The sequence below is a fragment of the Poromitra crassiceps genome (assembly GCF_964638095.1).
Source record: "Poromitra crassiceps genome assembly, chromosome: 11".
NCBI classification, from domain to species: Eukaryota; Metazoa; Chordata; class Actinopteri; order Beryciformes; family Melamphaidae; genus Poromitra; species Poromitra crassiceps.
In genome coordinates, this window is record NC_139643.1 from 52932013 (window position 1) to 52952771 (window position 20759).

A 20759-nucleotide genomic window follows, 5' to 3' on the forward strand; every position below is an offset into this window, starting at 1 on the left:
AAGTCAAGAATACTGCTGTCTGTCTCTGAAGACAAGAATACTGCTGTCTCTGAAGTAAAGAATACTGCTGTCTCTAAAGTCAAGAATACTGCTGTCTGTCTCTGAAGTCAAGAATAATGCTGTCTCTGAAGTAAAGAATACTGCTGTCTCTGAAGACAAGAATACTGCTGTCTCTGAAGACAAGAATACTGCTGCCTCTGAAGACAAGAATACTGCTGTCTCTGAAGTCAAGAATACTGCTGTCTCTGAAGACAAGAATACTGCTGTCTCTGAAGACAAGAATACTGCTGTCTCTGAAGTCAGAAAGAATACTGTTGTCTCTGAACTGAGAGAGAATACTGCTGTCTGTCTCTGAAGTCAAGAATACTGCTGTCTCTGAAGACAAGAATACTGCTGTCTCTAAAGTCAAGAATACTGCTGTCTCTGAAGTCAAGAATACTGCTGTCTCTAAAGTCAGAAAGAATACTGCTGTCTCTAAAGTCAGAAAGAATACTGCTGTCTCTAAAGTCAGAAAGAATACTGCTGTCTCTAAAGTCAGAAAGAATACTGTTGTCTCTGAAGTCAGAAAGAATACTGCTGTCTCTGAAGTCAAGAATACTGCTGTCTCTGAAGTCAAGAATACTGCTGTCTCTGAAGTCAAGAATACTGCTGTCTCTGAAGTCAAGAATACTGCTGTCTCTGAAGTCAAGAATACTGCTGTCTCTGAAGTCAAGAATACTGCTGTCTCTGAAGTGAGTGCTTTCAGGTCTGCTGGGCAGTTGGTAGTGTGCATTTTGAAAAGAACAGTTGTTGCAGCAACTGTTCTGCGATGGTTCAACTTGGTGATGGCAGAATCCTTATGGGCAGAGTCCTCATCCACACCTATGAGCTTATTGAGGGGGCGTGACAGATTGGCGTAATTTGACGCCCGGAGAGAGAGCGGTGTACACCAGCCTAATGTTGGCAGCTCTGCCCTTCTCCCGTAGTGCTGGACCTACTGGAGCTTGGAGATGGTGGTCAGATGGTGTCGGCGGTGCAGAAGCTGTCTTCATCGCTTGGCTTGGTGTCAGACATCTACCTGGTCTCCACCCTGCGTCTGCCGCCCAAGCTGGGAGGAGTCCTGCTGGGCATCTACAACAAGGAAGACAACAGGAAGTACCTTGAGGTGGCACTAATGGGCAAGGTCAACAAAGGTTTGTTGATAGACCCTTTTCACAGCAGCCATTTTGTGTCTAAAGCAGGGTAAACACAGGTGTAACCAATAACAATAATGAGGGCCATGGCACTGCACCTACGTAAATAGAATGGAAGTTGGAAACCATCATTAATGTTTTTGGTTAGTTTAAATAATGCTCCAGAGTTAGGCAACATTTTAGTGAGGGGAAAAACCATTTTCAAACAGGTGCCTTGACTTCTCACCTCAAGATATCTGAATGAAAATGGATTCTATGGGTACCCACAAGTCTCCCCTTTACAGATAAGCTAACATTTTTCAATAGGGTAGCCTGAGCATTTTTTCGAAAGATTGTGGATTTCCAGGAAAAGCAGATACCCCAGAAAATCTTCTTACTGTCAGTTCTGGATTTCAAGATGTGGTTTTCCCCTCTGTCAGTTCTGGATTTCAAGATGTGGTTTTCCCCTCTGTCAGTTCTGGTGAGGTATGTTCGTCAGGACGGGAAGCTTCACACCGTCAACCTCCAGCACCCCGGGCTGTCTGACGGACGCACTCAATCGCTCATCCTGCGTGTGGGCGGGCTCAGGAGAAGCCACCTCCAAATGGAGCTCTATGTCAACTGCCGATTGGCTGACTCGGCGCAAGGCCTGCCCTCATTGGTTGCCCTGCCTGCGGAGGCTGTGGACATACGGAATGGACAGAAGGCTTACTCCAGACTGCAGGTAACTGAAACAGCAGTCATAGATTATGCTTATGTGATGTCACAGTCACACCATGCTTATGTGATGTCACACTATGCAAGAACTTGATTGAATTGAATCTTGGAATTGAATCTCAATGTCAAGCAGCTGTTTTTGGACAAACTAAGCACAATTGACAACACAGATCGATATGACTTGGCATGTTCTCATCATCATACACTCACTCTGGCATGTTCTCATCATCATACACTCACTCTGGCATGTTCATGTGTGTGTCACAACCTCTATACTGACAACAATGCGTGACATCAACTCTGCAAGCTCTATACATTATACTTTAAAGCTCTATACATTATACCACACATGGGCAACATACGGCCTGCGGGCGCGCCCCCTGTGTGGCCCGCGATGGAATTGCAATTTTTTTTTTTTTTTTTTTTTTTTTTTTTTTACAGTGCACCTGAACGCAACATGCAAAATACCCGCTGAATAAGTGTCCAAATGTTCATGTCATTCTTTCTGGGCAATACTCTTCTGTTATAGCATTACAGTCTGGAATATGGAATATCTTTCAATAATATTTATGACTAAAAGGCTAAAAGTAATCTCATGTGTAAGAAATGACTGTTTTGCATTGAAGTAGAAATTTAAATAATTAACTTGTTGGTTTTGGATTTATTTAGCTTCAAGAGTGCATTTTTGTTCTTGTGTGACCCTCAACACAGGCTTTGAGAATCCCGGGCCACTTACTGATACTTATGCTTACATTAACACACTCATATTCTGGTTTATTTCAAGAAAAATATTTCGGCTAGTGGAAATTCTAATTGGCTGGTAACTTTAAAATCTAGCAGCCATATTGGCAGGTGGTGAAAAAAGTTAATTTCAAGCCCTGCAGGGAGAGCAGGTGGTGACATAGGAGTGAGTGAGAAAAGGATCAAATATTGGTGATTAAGACTGAATAATGACATCACAATTGTTAATTTAAAACGAGTTATTCCTCTAAACCTGGCTTCAAATGCCCCAAATTTTTCGCGCTGGCGCCGTTCAGCCCTCAGCAAAATCTGGTAGCGAGGAATTTTTTTTGTGGCCCTCTCTATCATCAAAGTTGCCCATCCATGGGTTACGGCATGACAATATTTGTTCGGGCCCCGGCAACAATCTGGGTTTCTCATGTGGCCCCCCATGAAAAAGAGTTGCCCACCCCTGCTTATACTTTCAAGCTCAAAAATTGAAACAGAGAACATTGCCCACTTGCTCCCTTTTATAATAGAAGATTCCTAGGCTCAGCTAATTCCTAGCAGTGCCTATGACATCATAAGATGATTTGCTCTTATGACATCACTGATGATGTCACAATGCCTATGACATCATCAGTGATGTCACAAATGCCTATGTGGGACAAACATTTAAACAGAACAGAGATTGCCCACTTGCCCTTTTATATAGTAATAATTGGCTCATTTCAGAATTTCATAAAAAATCGCTATTTGCCCCACGTTTCCCCCTGACACCCTGCATTTAGCAAATTCTGAAATCTGACATGCAGGGTGGCAGGGGAAACTGTGCATGTGTCTGAGCTGACGTTCAAGTATAGATACAGTCAATGTCTCCTCATAGACGCTGGGGTAGCTGGCTGGGGGTGTGATCAGGATGAGCTAAATCCTCCCGTTCTCCCTATTCAGCATAGTTAGCACTGCTAACCCAGCCCAGGCAGACAGGATCAGTGATTCAACCCCGCACTAAAGGCGCATCTGAACAGGCGTCTATGTACCTGCTCTAGAATCCCCAATCCTGTAGTGTAGAGACAGCCATAGCATCGTCCTTTGGTGAGTCAGCCCATTGAGATATATGCTTTTTTTTACCCCACTCATGCGCCAGCATCAGTAACATTTTGTGGGCATTCCCGACTGTACAGTATCTCTGTATCTATGTATCTATGACTGTCTATAGCTGCCCCGACAATTTGAGGCTCACGTAGAAGCATGTTTCTCAGTGGACTGAGCAGCAGACTCTATGACGTGTATAACGTTAACTCATTGAGTGCCAGCCACTTTTGGAAAACGGATGCTCCCAGTGCCAGAGTTTCAGAGCGTTTTCAGTGATTTCTCGAGGCCCACAGAATATTGTGTGATATTACTATGTAAACACCGAACATGCCCAAAGAACGATGAGACTCTCTTCTATCATCAGCAAAAAAAAGTTTATTGATATCATTTTCCGTTCTTTAGTTATGAGCCAGAGAAGATAGGTTGATTTCACCAAAAACAGACGTTTCAAATTAGAAGCTGAGATAATCAGCCTTTTGTGAAATGAAGCATTTCAAGCACATGACTGACTCTGAAGCTAATATTTTCTGATGTAGTGACACCTCAAAAATAATTTCCTTCAATAAAACAGTGAAAACAAAGGAATTTTGTTTGGCAAAATAATATTTTTTAGCTGCAACCAGCAGCACTGGCCCCTGCGTGCGCTGCTGGTTGCAGCTTCTTGCTGGTCTTGATTTACTGCTGGTGGGCATCAGATATTCTAGCTTGTGTTTGCCAATCCTGTCCTGCTGTCTGGGTCTGTCTGGGTCAGTGTTGTATGCTGCCCTGCGTGCCCCACCCCGCTCAACTGCAAACCCCACCTCCGTGGGAGTGTCTCTGGTGGCTGTCTGCTGCGTTTGCTCTGCAATGAAAAGTGCGCTACATCCAGCTTTTTTACAGCGTTCCGCGTGTATTTGTCACCGGCTCCCATCGCTTCCAGTTGAGAATAATAACAACTCCACAACTAATCATGCGGATGGGCTATCGCAGCGGAGACGGAGGGGCTCAATTGTGGCAGCAGATTGGCTGCTGTTCACAGGCACAGCTAACGTTATTCTTCATGCATATCGATGCATACCGATGCGATTTCCGTTTCCCCATGACCTCTTCTCTGTTTATTCCTCGCCTTTCTCTAATCTGGAGAGCACTGTCGCCACCTAATGGGTCCCTAAAATAGCTTTTACACATTCAACATCCACCATACTTTCACAGGAGATGGATCAGGCTTTGATCCACGTCCCACCGTCAAAAAACGCAATTGACGACAATCGTCGTCATTGGCACTCTACGTTAGTATTTGAATTGACGACGATTGTCGTCATTGGCACTCAATGAGTTAATATATACGCATCTAGAAAGGTGATATGCCCAGCTGAGGGAAGGGGGTCAGAGGTTAATAGTGGGGTCATTTAGAAAGCTCCTCAGTGCTGAATCTAACAAAAATCATGATGTGTCCTTCTTCCATTGTGAGACAGACGAGACACAAGTATATCTGCCACTGAAACCAACCACTGTCTTGCTGATATATATATATCTGTATATGTTGTGTACACAGGCGAGGTGTGCTTTGCTTTCTCTACCATTCATATTGGATGCATTATCAGTACTATTATTGCTAGCTTTAAATCTGATGTACTTCTATATTTCCTCGTGTTTCAGGGTTCAGTGGATTCTCTCAAACTGGCTCTTGGAGACTCTTTGGCCAAAGTAGGACTCCTGGCTGACTGTCCTTTCCAAGGAGAAACTTCTTCACAAAACTCAGGTCTACTAACTCTAACTCTATTCAACTGTCAAATGCTTTTGAGCAAAAAGAGCAAAACCTCAGGGACTGTCCAATATTTACGTGGGGTAAAATATGATATTATCATTTGAAAAAATCAACTGCCCTCCTTGACATTTATATTATTTTCTCTCTGCCCCTCCCCCTGCACCTGTAAAAAAGGATCTGCCCTCCCTCACCCACAAGTTCAGCCTTTTATAATTTCATACAGAACTTAGTGTGTAGTGTGTTATATATATATATATATATATATATATATATATATATATATATATATATATATATTATATTGCAGGCTATTCCTCATAATATGCGTAGCAAGGGTGTTGTATGTGCGGTCAGTTAGTTGACTAATGTAAAATTGTAACTTTGAAACGATAACAACTTAACCGCATGTGCACGCTAGCTTGCATCATTGGTGCTTCGGCGAAACAAACAGCGCTACACCTCTTATCTGCGAATATGCATGAGAAAGGAGCTGACAGGAATAATCCGTGTGGGTCAGCTGTTGTCCTCCAGAGTTCAGGCAAGTGTCTCCTCGACTGCAACCAGCAGGCAGCCAGCAGCACACAGAAGTTTGACCAAATAGGAAGAAACCATTTGCGTGGGGGTGGGTGGATAGGCTACATAGCGAAACACAATGCAAACTAATGCAAAACATAAAAGAAAAAAACTTTACATGCCCTCCACTCCTATCCATGCTCCTATTGCCCTCCCCCAGTAGTCAAAATAAAATCAAAATGCCCTCCCCCTTACACCCATACAGTCTATGCTACCCCCCCACCGCACCTAAATATCCCCTACCACCCATACAGTCTATGCTACCCCTCCACCGCACCTAAATATCCCCTACCACCCATACAGTCTATGCTACCCCTCCACCCCACCTAAATATCTCCTACCACCCATACAGTCTATGCTACCCCTCCACCCCACCTAAATATCCCCTACCACCCATACAGTCTATGCTACCCCTCCACCCCACCTAAATATCCCCTACCACCCATACAGTCTATGCTACCCCTCCACCCCACCTAAATATCCCCTACCACCCATACAGTCTATGCTACCCCTCCACCCCACCTAAATATCCCCTACCACCCATACAGTCTATGCTACCCCTCCACCCCACCTAAATATCCCCTACCACCCATACAGTCTATGCTACCCCTCCACCGCACCTAAATATCTCCTACCACCCATACAGTCTATGCTACCCCTCCACCCCACCTAAATATCTCCTACCACCCATACAGTCTATGCTACCCCTCCACCCCACCTAAATATCCCCTACCACCCATACAGTCTATGCTACCCCTCCACCCCACCTAAATATCCCCTACCACCCATACAGTCTATGCTACCCCTCCACCCCACCTAAATATCCCCTACCACCCATACAGTCTATGCTACCCCTCCACCCCACCTAAATATCCCCTACCACCCATACAGTCTATGCTACCCCTCCACCGCACCTAAATATCCCCTACCACCCATACAGTCTATGCTACCCCTCCACCCCACCTAAATATCTCCTACCACCCATACAGTCTATGCTACCCCTCCACCGCACCTAAATATCCCCTACCACCCATACAGTCTATGCTACCCCTCCACCCCACCTAAATATCCCCTACCACCCATACAGTCTATGCTACCCCTCCACCCCACCTAAATATCCCCTACCACCCATACAGTCTATGCTACCCCTCCACCCCACCTAAATATCCCTTACCACCCATACAGTCTATGCTACCCCTCCACCCCACCTAAATATCCCCTACCACCCATACAGTCTATGCTACCCCTCCACCCCACCTAAATATCCCCTACCACCCATACAGTCTATGCTACCCCTCCACCCCACCTAAATATCCCCTACCACCCATACAGTCTATGCTACCCCTCCACCCCACCTAAATATCCCCTACCACCCATACAGTCTATGCTACCCCTCCACCCCACCTAAATATCCCCTACCACCCATACAGTCTATGCTACCCCTCCACCCCACCTAAATATCCCCTACCACCCATACAGTCTATGCTACCCCTCCACCCCACCTAAATATCCCCTACCACCCATACAGTCTATGCTACCCCTCCACCCTACCTAAATATCTCCTACCACCCATACAGTCTATGCTACCCCTCCACCCCACCTAAATATCCCCTACCACCCATACAGTCTATGCTACCCCTCCACCCCACCTAAATATCCCCTACCACCCATACAGTCTATGCTACCCCCCCACCCCACCTAAATATCCCCTACCACCCATACAGTCTATGCTACCCCCCCACCCCACCTAAATATCCCCTACCACCCATACAGTCTATGCTACCCCTCCACCCCACCTAAATATCCCCTACCACCCATACAGTCTATGCTACCCCTCCACCCTACCTAAATATCCCCTACCACCCATACAGTCTATGCTACCCCTCCACCCCACCTAAATATCGGACAGTCCTTAACTGGCATTTAGCCAGGATGCATCAGGTCAGTGCCTTGCCTCATCATGTGATAAGCAGCTTTTTTCTTCTTCCACAGGCAATGCTGATGCAAATGGAATTCTGGGTGAGTAGCCTGTCATCCACCCTGGAAAACCTATATTTTCTATGTCCTGGTCATGTCCTGGTCACCACACTAGCCCCTCCTCTGGTCAGTTGAGGTGCCTGTTTGGTGGGAATAACGTGTTCCTCCCACACGCTACATCCTGCTGGTGAAACTCCTCGCTGTCAGGTGAAAAGAAGCAGCTGGCGACTGCACATGCATCAGAGGAAGCATGTGCTAGTCTAAAATGGGGGAACGGGGGAACCCCCCCCCCCCCCCCCCATATTATATCAAAAGTGGTTAATGTGGGCGTGGCTTCAGATCGTGCTTTACTCAGTTTCCCATGTAATGCTATTATGCTACTGACCTAAATCTGTGTTCCAGCACATGAGAGTAATTGGACACATGGTGGCGCTGTAACCACTGGGCCGAAGTAAAAAAAACAACATCCTCTCTACAAATGTTCTACAAATGTGTCTTTGAACCATCAAGGTCCAATATACTAGATTTGAATGTTATCATCAGTAAATCATTATCACATTAATTTGTGTTCCTGGAAAGAATATGCATGTGCATTAGGGCTGCTCGATAAATCCATTTTGAATCGTAATCGAATTAATTAGTTAGGACGATGTTAAAAAAATGAAAATCGTCAAATCAATTTACACTTTAACTAGGGTAATTACGTTACGGTGGGGCGGCTCTCTCATGTACGCATGCTGCTACTCATCCCTTCTCCCCACTGTAAAGTCTCTCTGGAGGCTGTGACTACTGGCTACTAAAGACAGCAGCAATGAACTTATTTCAACACCTCCAAAAAGCACAGAGTGTGAGCACTGAGCAGCGTGTTGCACTGCGGGCTGTGCAAGAGAACGATTACCACAACACACACACGCGCACACGAACACAGACGTCACCGGACGCTGAACTGTTGCCTTTATAGTTCACATAACAACAAAACAACACGTGAGGCCACTGAGTGAGGTTAGCAGGACTCACCCTGTCTGTCTGAATTTCCTCCTAACTGCTGCTATTGCAGTTCCCCGCATACCTGTTGTGACTTTGTGTTATTCTAGTACAGATATAACTCCAAGCACGGGTGGTCGCTTAGACACTGCTAATATAATTATATGTCATGGAGGCACACGCTACAGGCAAGAGTAATCGAACCAAGAGTATCCCTCCAACAGAGCACCGAGTGCTTGATCAAATCCACCAGTGTCAAGTGACTGCAGGTTAGCAAGCAACAGCCAGGAAGTTAGACATAGCAAGTTAGGCTAAAACAGGAAGTAGGGTTGTTCTGCCTTCAGAGTAAAAGCGTAATTTATCACTTGTGGAAAAAAAGAGGGAAAAAAGAGCTCTGCAGGGCAACAAATGTTTAGAGAAGTATAATAGTATAAAAAAATCTAAATCGAGTTTTGAGAGAAAAAATCGTAAATTTTATTTTTAGGCAAAATCGAACAGCCCTAATGTGCATGTGAAGTGACACCCTAAAGGGCTCCCTCCAGTGGATTACCATAAAACTTACCAATTTTTTTTTTCAAACCTGGCGTCGATAAGGGACCGGCGTTTAATTCTTTTTGCATTCTTTTTGCTCTGCAAACATTGGAAAGTATCAGATTGCTTATTTAAACCAGTATGATAGTACTTAGTACACACAGGCAGTTTTGAACATGCCTAGTATTGTAGAGTACGGATTGGAACAAAGAAAAACAACTGAGATGTCCTTCATCATCATCATCGTCATCGTCAAACTACCGGTACGCTGCCAGTTCATTGCTCTCCTCTTCTCCCTCTGCCAAACAGCCACACCGTATTGTAGAAACAAAGCATCAAACTGTCTGACGGGGGAGAAAGTCCCAAAAAAAGAAGTACCCGGTGTCTATTTGTGCCCGGCGTTTATTTACCAAAACATATAGCCAGACCCGGCGTCTATTTGGGACTCGGGGTTTATTTGAAGTTTTACGGTAACAACATTTCTGCCTGTCTATTTCACTTGGCTGAATGAGGTAATACCAGACACAGCCTATTAGGAGGAGAACATTATTATTCTTATAAGAAAACACTGAATTGAAGACATACTGTATTGTTTGTCTGTGTCTGGCTCAGGTGACCACACCAAGGCATTAATTAGCCAACTGATCATCTTCAACCAGATTTTGGGGGAGCTCCGAGAAGACATCAAGGAGCAGGTGAGGGAGATAAGAAGGTGTGCAAGGAAATCCCATAAGTACTGCATTGTAAGGTAACTGTAACCCACATAGAATATGCAGTTACAAAAGGGTTAACTATTTGAGTGTCAAATCACATGATGCCAGCAGAGGGCATTTGGGCGAGTGAGTCAACGGTTGTGAAGCTCAGAAGCTGCATGAAACTGCTGTTGTACATTTTGGTGAAAATAGACATAAAGAAACAAGATATTTGGTCAATTCTTATGAGGAATTGTAGATAAGAGTGTCTCTCATTAGTAGGGGGCTAGTGGGGGCTTTGACCCCTCAGTTGTATTTTCTGCCCCCCAGTTGAACTCCTCTTCTGCTTCTTGCGGCGCGCCATTGCTGCCTTTCAAAGGCTGTAGCGAGTTCATTTTTAAAGCTAGAGTGAAGATCCCTGGATCATAGGGAGTCCATTGGTACCAGATATCATGCTAGCTTGTCGGGAAGGGGGTGCAATAACGCTCCAGTTAGGCACATTTTTGGCGAGGGAAAAATGTACATGGCCATTTTCAAATTGCCCCCTCACCATTTTCAACTGCCCCCTCAGTCACTTCATCCTGGAGCCGGGCCTGCTGCATCATGCAACACCCTGTGTGTTCTCCTGCTGAAAACTCTGATTGGTTTTTGATCCTGGATTTAGTCTGATTCCATCATACCATGATGATTTCGATGGCTAGCCTGTCCCAGTGAGCGACATTCCACAGAGGGAACTTTTGGGACGCAGCTGTCGGAGCTATTCTGTGGAGTGACTGAACTGATTCGCATCTGGATTTAGGATACTGGATTCCAGATAAGGAACAGTTACCCTGTTTTTGCGTACTACCCGGGTAGAGTGACACTATTTTTCCAAAGACAAACCAAAAGACTTTTTTTTTTTTTTTTTTTTTTAATTTATTTATTTATTTATTTATTTATTTATTTATTTATTTATTTATTTATTTATTTATTTATTTATTTTCCTAAAACAAAAGAGCTCTATTTTTATTTTTATTTTGGGGTATTTTCTATTGCAACAATTTGTTGGTGTGTTGTGAAATAAACCTGCCAGCTGTTCTATTTCAAAAGCTACGTTCTGTCTCCTTGTGAGTCTTGTCAACTCAGAGCCTCAGAGGTCATTGATTATGTATAGCTATCATTTCAATTCAGAATAGAGGTGCTACATAGGCATTATCTTCTGTTTTGATTGCTGTGTGTGTGCTACCTGTGCAGGTGAAGGAGATGTCACTGATCAGGAACACCATCCTGGAGTGTCAAGCCTGTGGTGAGTATGACTCAGCTGCTTTGTATATCTCACTTGAAAGATGAGGAATCCCCCTTATGTGTCAGCGAGCTATTTCAATATCAGCCTGTCCTTACGTTAAAGTCGAGCTGAACCCAAAAATGACTTTTATTTTCTTTTAGTTCACATACCTGGGTATGCAGTGCACCTATTTAATAATGTATGCAAACAAAATCACAAAAATCTAATTTCTTTAGTTTTTCACACTTTTTCACATCAAAAGATCATTTTTCAAGATTTCATTGATAACAGTAATCTACAGTTTGCTGACGTCACCTAGTACTATCAAATTTCTACCCCATTTCAACCAATCATATCACGACATGGCAGCTGTCAATCAAATCTTCATTTCAGGATAATTTTCTCTTCCAAAGTAAAGAGAAAATGGCGCCTATCTGGCAGAATTCCTATCCCATAAACTAACTACTAACTTGGCCAATTGTATTTTGATCTACACAATAAAGAAAACGGTAATGCTTAAGAATGCAAAGAAATGTAAATGGCTCGTTAAAACTTGCATTCCAGGAATATTGTATTTACCGCAATAGCAATAATGGCGCGCGCCTGGTTGTCAGGGGTCGCCCCTCGGAGATTCCAGGCGGGCGCGCAGCACCCATGCATCGGATTGTCTGCTCGTTCCGCACAGAATCAGCTGGCTGCCTGGTACTCGGCGGATCCCACTCGCGTAGCACGACAACACACTGAATCCCACTCGATTTGGGGGTGGAACACACCAGGATTGGCCAATGCCAAAGCCAGTCCCCAGAATTGTCAAATCAAATCATCAACACCCTATATGCCTCTCAACCCTGTCATCTCAGACAAGATTTGTTTTCAGTCTCCGACGCTCACGCTGTTGCATTCCGTTCTGGTTCACTTCGACTTTAAAGACCACCAGAGGTCAAACTCATTCTGCAGAAATAGAAGTCCCCCACTCCACCCTCTTTTCAGTTGTGGTTGGTGGACATGATCTCTGTTATACGAATGGAGAGACTCAGGTTCTTGAGGACCAACTCACCTGGGAGATTTCAAACTATTTGGGACCCGTTTCTGGCCTACCTTGACGAGGTTAGGGGTGATGGGTGATTCGCCCGGCCGGTCTCTCTCCCTTGTGTGGGATCCCACTCATATATATATACCGTATGTATATATATATTTACTGGTGGCACTGTGTTGTGATTTTGGAGTGTATGTATGTTTTTTCTTTCTTTTCTTTTCTTTTCCTGTATCTGAAAAAAAACGAACACCAGAGGTTGCATCTCCGTGAAGTGAGCAACATTCTCCCACAATTTGACTTCCGGTTTAGCGATTTTAACCCTAACCCTGACCCTAACCCCCTAACCCCCTAACCCAGACCCTAACCCTAACCCTAAAACAACCTGAAACAACCGCACCCTAAAATTGTTGCTGGCTAAAATTGTTGCTGGCTTTATCCTGCTAGAGGTCGCCGCTGTTGGTTACAGCTCCTGATTCTGGCATATGCACTGGACGCATGCACTTACTCACGCGCTTGCAAACAGCAACTTCAATGTCTCTTTCCATACAACTTCCCTCTTGCTTGCTTGTGTCCGTAGGTTTCCACGAGCCCCAGTCTCGCTGCGAGCCCAGCCCTTGTTATAAAGGCGTGTCGTGCACAGAGACCAGGGAATACCCGGGCTACAGCTGTGGGCTCTGCCCCAATGGCATGCTGGGTAACGGCAGCCACTGTCAGGACGTTGACGAGGTATTATATGTGTAGTACCATGTTAGTCCACTCATAGTTACGAGCTAATACAATGTTGGTAGGCAGAGGTATTATATGTGTAGTAACATGTTAGTCTACTCATAGTTACGAGCTAATACAATGTTGGTAGGCAGAGGTATTATATGTGTAGTAACATGTTAGTCTACTCATAGTTACGAGCTAATACAATGTTGGTAGGCAGAGGTATTATATGTGTAGTAACATGTTAGTCTACTCATAGTTACGAGCCAATACAATGTTGGTAGGCAGAGGTATTATATGTGTAGTAACATGTTAGTCTACTCATAGTTACGAGCTAATACAATGTTGGTAGGCAGAGGTATTATATGTGTAGTAACATGTTAGTCTACTCATAGTTACGAGCTAATACAATGTTGGTAGGCAGAGGTATTATATGTGTAGTAACATGTTACTCTACTCATAGTTACGAGCTAATACAATGTTGGTAGGCAAAGGTATTATATGTGTAGTAACATGTTAGTCTACTCATAGTTACGAGCTAATACAATGTTGGTAGGCAGAGGTATTATATGTGTAGTAACATGTTAGTCTACTCATAGTTATGAGCTAATACAATGTTGGTAGGCAGAGGTATTATATGTGTAGTAACATGTTAGTCTACTCATAGTTACGAGCTAATACAATGTTGGTAGGCAGAGGTATTATATGTGTAGTAACATGTTAGTCTACTCATAGTTACGAGCTAATACAATGTTGGTAGGCAGAATAAGATGTTTCTGTAACAGCAGGGCCGTGCAGAGACCTTTAGAGGGGTGCTCAGTGCTAATAAGGGGCACATGCAGACCTGCCAAACTTGCAAAATAATTTTTGAGAACCACAATAATGTAACGCTGTAACCACTTTGTCTAGTTTGCACATAGTCATATGCATATGCCCGCCATCATCAAGTTATTCAACATGTAAATAGGCAATGAAGAAAACAATACACAATCATATTCACCTTATATATACACCTTACATATAGCCCCGTCCACTTTACCCATTTGTGATATGACTTCCTGTTCGAAATGCCGGCTGTTTTACCTGCTCAAACCAGAGTTTGTCTCTCTGGTCAGTGTGTATCATGGGGCTTTGAGGCCCGGCCATGCTGTTTCCTCCCTGCAGTGTGCCCTGGCCCGGCCATGCTGTTTCCTCGCTGCAGTGTGCCCTGGCCCGGCCATGCTAACTCTGTTTCCTCCCTGCAGTGTGCCCTGGCCCGGCCTTGCTAACTCTGTTTCCTCGCTGCAGTGTGCCCTGGCCTGTCCATGCTGTTTCCTCGCTGCAGTGTGCCCTGGCCCGGCCATGCTAACTCTGTTTCCTCGCTGCAGTGTGCCCTGGCCTGGCCATGCTAACTCTGTTTCCTCGCTGCAGTGTTCCCTGGCCTGTCCATGCTAACTCTGTTTCCTCGCTGCAGTGTGCCCTGGCCCAGCCATGCTAACTCTGTTTCCTCGCTGCAGTGTTCCCTGGCCTGTCCATGCTAACTCTGTTTCCTCGCTGCAGTGTGCCCTGGCCTGGCCATGCTAACTCTGTTTCCTCCCTGCAGTGTGACCTGGCCTGGCCATGCTAACTCTGTTTCCTCGCTGCAGTGTGCCCTGGCCTGGCCATGCTAACTCTGTTTCCTCCCTGCAGTGTGACCTGGCCTGGCCATGCTAACTCTGTTTCCTCCCTGCAGTGTGACCTGGCCTGGCCATGCTAACTCTGTTTCCTCGCTGCAGTGTGCCCTGGCCAGGCCATGCTAACTCTGTTTCCTCGCTGCAGTGTGCCCTGGCCTGGCCATGCTAACTCTGTTTCCTCCCTGCAGTGTTCCCTGGCCTGTCCATGCTAACTCTGTTTCCTCGCTGCAGTGTGCCCTGGCCCAGCCATGCTAACTCTGTTTCCTCGCTGCAGTGTTCCCTGGCCTGTCCATGCTAACTCTGTTTCCTCGCTGCAGTGTGCCCTGGCCTGGCCATGCTAACTCTGTTTCCTCCCTGCAGTGTGACCTGGCCTGGCCATGCTAACTCTGTTTCCTCGCTGCAGTGTGCCCTGGCCTGGCCATGCTAACTCTGTTTCCTCCCTGCAGTGTGACCTGGCCTGGCCATGCTAACTCTGTTTCCTCCCTGCAGTGTGACCTGGCCTGGCCATGCTAACTCTGTTTCCTCGCTGCAGTGTACCCTGGCCCGACCATGCTAACTCTGTTTCCTCCCTGCAGTGTGCCCTGGCCAGGCCATGTTAACTCTGTTTCCTCCCTGCAGTGTGACCTGGCCTGGCCATGCTAACTCTGTTTCCTCCCTGCAGTGTGCCCTGGCCAGGCCATGCTAACTCTGTTTCCTCGCTGCAGTGTGCCCTGGCCTGGCCATGCTAACTCTGTTTCCTCCCTGCAGTGTGACCTGGCCTGGCCATGCTAACTCTGTTTCCTCGCTGCAGTGTGCCCTGGCCTGGCCATGCTAACTCTGTTTCCTCCCTGCAGTGTGACCTGGCCTGGCCATGCTAACTCTGTTTCCTCCCTGCAGTGTGACCTGGCCTGGCCATGCTAACTCTGTTTCCTCGCTGCAGTGTGCCCTGGCCCGACCATGCTAACTCTGTTTCCTCGCTGCAGTGTGCCCTGGCCCGACCATGCTAAATCTGTTTCCTCCCTGCAGTGTGACCTGGCCTGGCCATGCTAACTCTGTTTCCTCGCTGCAGTGTGACCTGGCCCGACCATGCTAACTCTGTTTCCTCCCTGCAGTGTGCCCTGGCCTGGCCATGCTAACTCTGTTTCCTCCCTGCAGTGTGCCCTGGCCCGGCCGTGCTTCAGAGCAGAGGGCTGTGTGAACTCTGTCAAAGGCTTCAGCTGCGAGCCCTGTCCTGCCGGCTACACTGGACCTCAGCTCAGCGGGCTCGGTGTCGACTTTGCCAAGAGCCACCATCAGGTACGATGACACGGTGACACCATCAGGTACGATGACAAGGTGACATTTTAGAGACAAATACTGCCGAGACTACCTATGGAGTTCTAGTTACTCCAAATCATTTCTGTTTTAATCCCAACTCAATTTATACCTTTGAAATAGCATAAACTCATCCAAAATGACCCCCCCCCCCCCCCCCAATATTGTATTAAAAAAAAAAAAAAAAAATCAGAACATGAAAAAACAAAAAACAAACTAAGACACGGAAAAGAAAGGAAAGAAAAAACATACACATATCACAATGTGGTGCTACCTGTCGCGTAATGTGCAAATGTGCTTGTGAGAGATGTTGTCCATAGAATCCCACGCAAGTCCATTAGAAATCAGCTGGGCAAGTTACTTGTCGCTTTTAACCTCGTCAAAGTACACCAGGAGGAATGGGTCCCAGATAGTTGAGAATTTCTTAAGTGAGTTGGTCCTCAGGAACCTGAGTCTCTCCATACATATAACTGAGACCATGTCTGTCAGCCACAGCCGTAAAGAAGGTGGGGAGGGGGACTTCCACTCCTTCAGAATGAGTCTCTTGGTGACAGTCGTCCTCTGCGTCAGAGACTGTTGCACAGCCGCAGGAAGGAGCAGAGAGGATTCCGAGCAGCCGAAGATGGCGATTTTATAGGCCTTAGAGTACCAGTCAAATATTTTGGCCCAGAACCCGGATAGCGAAGGGCAATGTGCATACACCCATTTGACCGGAAATCAATTTCTTTAGTCTTGGTGACATTTAGATCAAGATTGTTGTCAGTGCACCACTCTATCAAGTCCTTCACCTCCTGTCTATCAGGTCCTTCACCTCCTGTCTATCAAGTCCTTCACCTCCTGTCTATCAAGTCCTTCACCTCCTGTCTATCAAGTCCTTCACCTCCTGTATATCAGGTCCTTCACCTCCTGTCTATCAGGTCCTTCACCTCCTGTCTATCAGGTCCTTCACCTCCTGTCTATCAGGTCCTTCACCTCTGTCTATAGGCGGAATCATCATTATTCTGTATTCTTCCCATCACGGTGTCATCCACAAATTTGTAAAAAAAGCGATTCAAATCATGTTTAGCAAAGCAATCATGAGTGAAAAGTAAATCTAGAAGAGAACTGAGAACACACCCCTGGGGAGCGCCTATGTTTGTAACTACTGTAGAGGAGGTGAAGCTTCCTATCCTCACCAGCTGCTCCCTCAACCTGCTCCCTCTCGAATAGAAAGTCCAGAATCCAAACACAAATGGAAGGTTAGGCTCAGGGCTTTATTACATGCTTAAATCAGCACATTGTATTTGATGGGGGGGAAATGTTGGTGGTACTGTTCTTGGTCTGAAAGTTTGGGAACCCCTAGTTTAGAGGAAGGTGGCACCTCTACCTGAGCTGTTGTGTTGCTAATTTCTGCAGGAGTGTCTCGATGTCGATGAGTGTGCGGAGCTTTCCAACAACTGTGTTCCCAACTCTGTCTGCATCAACACAGAGGTGAGTTCAACTCTGTCTGCATCAACACAGAGGTGAGTTCAACTCTGTCTGCATCAACACAGAGGTGAGTTCAACTCTGTCTGCATCAACACAAAGGGTGAGTTCAACTCTGTCTGTGTCAACACAGAGGTGAGTTCAACTCTGTCTGTGTCAACACAGAGGTGAGTTCAACTCTGTCTGCATCAACACAGAGGTGAGTTCAACTCTGTCTGTATCAACACAGAGGTGAGTTCAACTCTGTCTGCATCAACACAGAGGTGAGTTCAACTCTGTCTGTGTCAACACAGAGGTGAGTTCAACTCCGTCTGCATCAACACAGAGGTGAGTTCAACTCTGTCTGCATCAACACAGAGGTGAGTTCAACTCTGTCTGCGTCAACACAGAGGTGAGTTCAACTCTGTCTGCATCAACACAGAGGTGAGTTCAACTCCGTCTGCATCAACACAGAGGTGAGTTCAACTCTGTCTGTGTCAACACAGAGGTGAGTTCAACTCTGTCTGCATCAACACAGAGGTGAGTTCAACTCCGTCTGCATCAACACAGAGGTGAGTTCAACTCTGTCTGCATCAACACAGAGGTGAGTTCAACTCCGTCTGCGTCAACGCAGAGGTGAGTTCAACTCTGTCTGCATCAACACAGAGGTGAGTTCAACTCCGTCTGCATCAACACAGAGGTGAGTTCAACTCTGTCTGCATCAACACAGAGGTGAGTTCAACTCCGTCTGCGTCAACGCAGAGGTGAGTTCAACTCTGTCTGCATCAACACAGAGGTGAGTTCAACTCCGTCTGCGTCAACGCAGAGGTGAGTTCAACTCTGTCTGCATCAACACAGAGGTGAGTTCAACTCCGTCTGCATCAACACAGAGGTGAGTTCAACTCTGTCTGCATCAACACAGAGGTGAGTTCAACTCTGTCTGCATCAACACAGAGGTGAGTTCAACTCTGTCTGCATCAACACAGAGGTGAGTTCAACTCTGTCTGTGTCAACACAGAGGTGAGTTCAACTCTGTCTGCCTCAACACAGAGGTGAGTTCAACTCTGTCTGCATCAACACAGAGGTGAGTTCAACTCCGTCTGCATCAACACAGAGGTGAGTTCAACTCTGTCTGCATCAACACAGGTGAGTTCAACTCTGTCTGCATCAACACAGAGGTGAGTTCAACTCTGTCTGTGTCAACACAGAGGTGAGTTCAACTCTGTCTGCCTCAACACAGAGGTGAGTTCAACTCTGTCTGTGTCAACACAGAGGTGAGTTCAACTCTGTCTGCCTCAACACAGAGGTGAGTTCAACTCTGTCTGTGTCAACACAGAGGTGAGTTCAACTCTGTCTGCCTCAACACAGAGGTGAGTTCAACTCTGTCTGTTTCTTTGTAAGACACTCAATATGGTGTTTAAAAAACCCAGGTATTTGTAGACAGAAACTCGTTCAATCACTTTCTTATTTAGTGTAACAATCTGACAGCCATCCTCTGTCTTCTTTGATTTTGAAAAGCACATAATTTTAGTCTTGTCAGAATTTAGCACAAGTCTCAATTGATGAAGATTATTCTGAATAACATCAAAGGCAGATTGCAGATGTTCTGTGGCACTTGCTAATGATGAAGCAGAACAATGCAAAACGGTGTCATCCGCATAAAAATGAAATTTGGCGATACTTACATTTGACACATTGACACAAGACATTTATATAAATAGTAAATAAAATGGGACCCAATATGGATCCCTGGGGGACACCGTTTTGAATAGACAAGGCGTTTGAGCACACACCATCAACCCGAACCCTCTGTGTTCTGCCACTCAAGTAGTTGCCAAACCATTTGACCGCTTTTGAAGACATTCCAATATCCTCCAATCTCTGAGACAAGACATAGTGGTCGACCGTGTCAAAAGCCTTTGACAGGTCTAAGAACAACGCAGCACAATATTCTTTAGAATCAATAGCACTTATGAAGTCATTTAACACTTTCATAGTGGCAGTGAGAAACCAGACCTCCCATAAGTAACACAATGACAGAATGTGGTCTTATTTGTGTCAACTTAGCGCTCCTTGACATGAAAAGGTTTGAGAGCCACTGCCCCCCCCCCCCCCCCCCCCCTACAGGGCTCGTTCAGGTGTGCTGAGTGTAAGGATGGTTATGAGGGGAATCAGACCAGTGGCTGTTTCCTGCGTCGTTCCTGCGCATCTCTGGGGTACAACCCGTGTGACAGCAACGCCCACTGTGTGATGCAGCGTGATGGAGAGGTCTCCTGCCAGGTCAGACTCTCTCACATCTCCTCTCCTCTCCTCTGACTAGGTCTTCTACCAGGTCAGACTCTGTCTCACATCTCCTCTCCTCTGACTAGGTCTCCTACCAGGTCACACTCTGTCTCACATCTCCCCTCCTCTGACTAGGTCTTCTACCAGGTCAGACTCTCTCACATCTCCTCTCCTCTGACTAGGTCTTCTACCAGGTCAGACTCTCTCACATCTCCTCTCCTCTGACTAGGTCTCCTACCAGGTCAGACTCTGTCTCACATCTCCTCTCCTCTGACTAGGTCTCCTGCCAGGTCAGACTCTCTCACATCTCCTCTCCTCTCCTCTGACTAGGTCTCCTGCCAGGTCAGACTCTGTCTCACATCTCCTCTCCTCTGACTAGGTCTCCTACCAGGTCAGACTCTGTCTCACATCTCCTCTCCTCTGACTAGGTCTCCTGCCAGGTCAGACTCTGTCTCACATCTCCTCTCCTCTGACTAGGTCTCCTACCAGGTCAGACTCTGTCTCACATCTCCTCTCCTCTGACTAGGTCTCCGGCCAGGTCACACTCTCTCACATCTTCTCTCCTCTGACTAGGTCTCCTGCCAGGTCAGACTCTGTCTCACATCTCCCCTCCTCTGACTAGGTCTCCTGCCAGGTCAGACTCTGTCTCACATCTCCCCTCCTCTGACTAGGTCTCCTGCCAGGTCAGACTCTGTCTCACATCTCCTCTCCTCTGACTAGGTCTCCTGCCAGGTCAGACTCTGTCTCACATCTCCCCTCCTCTGACTAGGTCTCCTGCCAGGTCAGACTCTGTCTCACATCTCCTCTCCTCTGACTAGGTCTCCTACCAGGTCAGACTCTGTCTCACATCTCCCCTCCTCTGACTAGGTCTTCTACCAGGTCAGACTCTCTCA

The 20759-nt window shown here is 46.2% G+C and overlaps 1 protein-coding gene across 1 annotated transcript in view; it reads left to right on the forward strand.

Moving 5' to 3' along the window:
• The window catches only part of LOC310785113 (thrombospondin-3b-like), a 60312-nt gene that overhangs the window by 28109 nt on the left and 11444 nt on the right, over window positions 1–20759 (forward strand). Inside the window, exons 10-18 of the mRNA XM_083646096.1 lie at window positions 966–1172; window positions 1628–1875; window positions 5322–5424; window positions 10075–10190; window positions 11421–11472; window positions 13065–13213; window positions 15982–16122; window positions 17536–17610; window positions 19711–19863. Of these exons, the coding sequence (XP_083502222.1) occupies window positions 966–1172; window positions 1628–1875; window positions 5322–5424; window positions 10075–10190; window positions 11421–11472; window positions 13065–13213; window positions 15982–16122; window positions 17536–17610; window positions 19711–19863 (1244 nt within the window). The remainder of the gene's footprint in view (window positions 1–965; window positions 1173–1627; window positions 1876–5321; window positions 5425–10074; window positions 10191–11420; window positions 11473–13064; window positions 13214–15981; window positions 16123–17535; window positions 17611–19710; window positions 19864–20759) is intronic.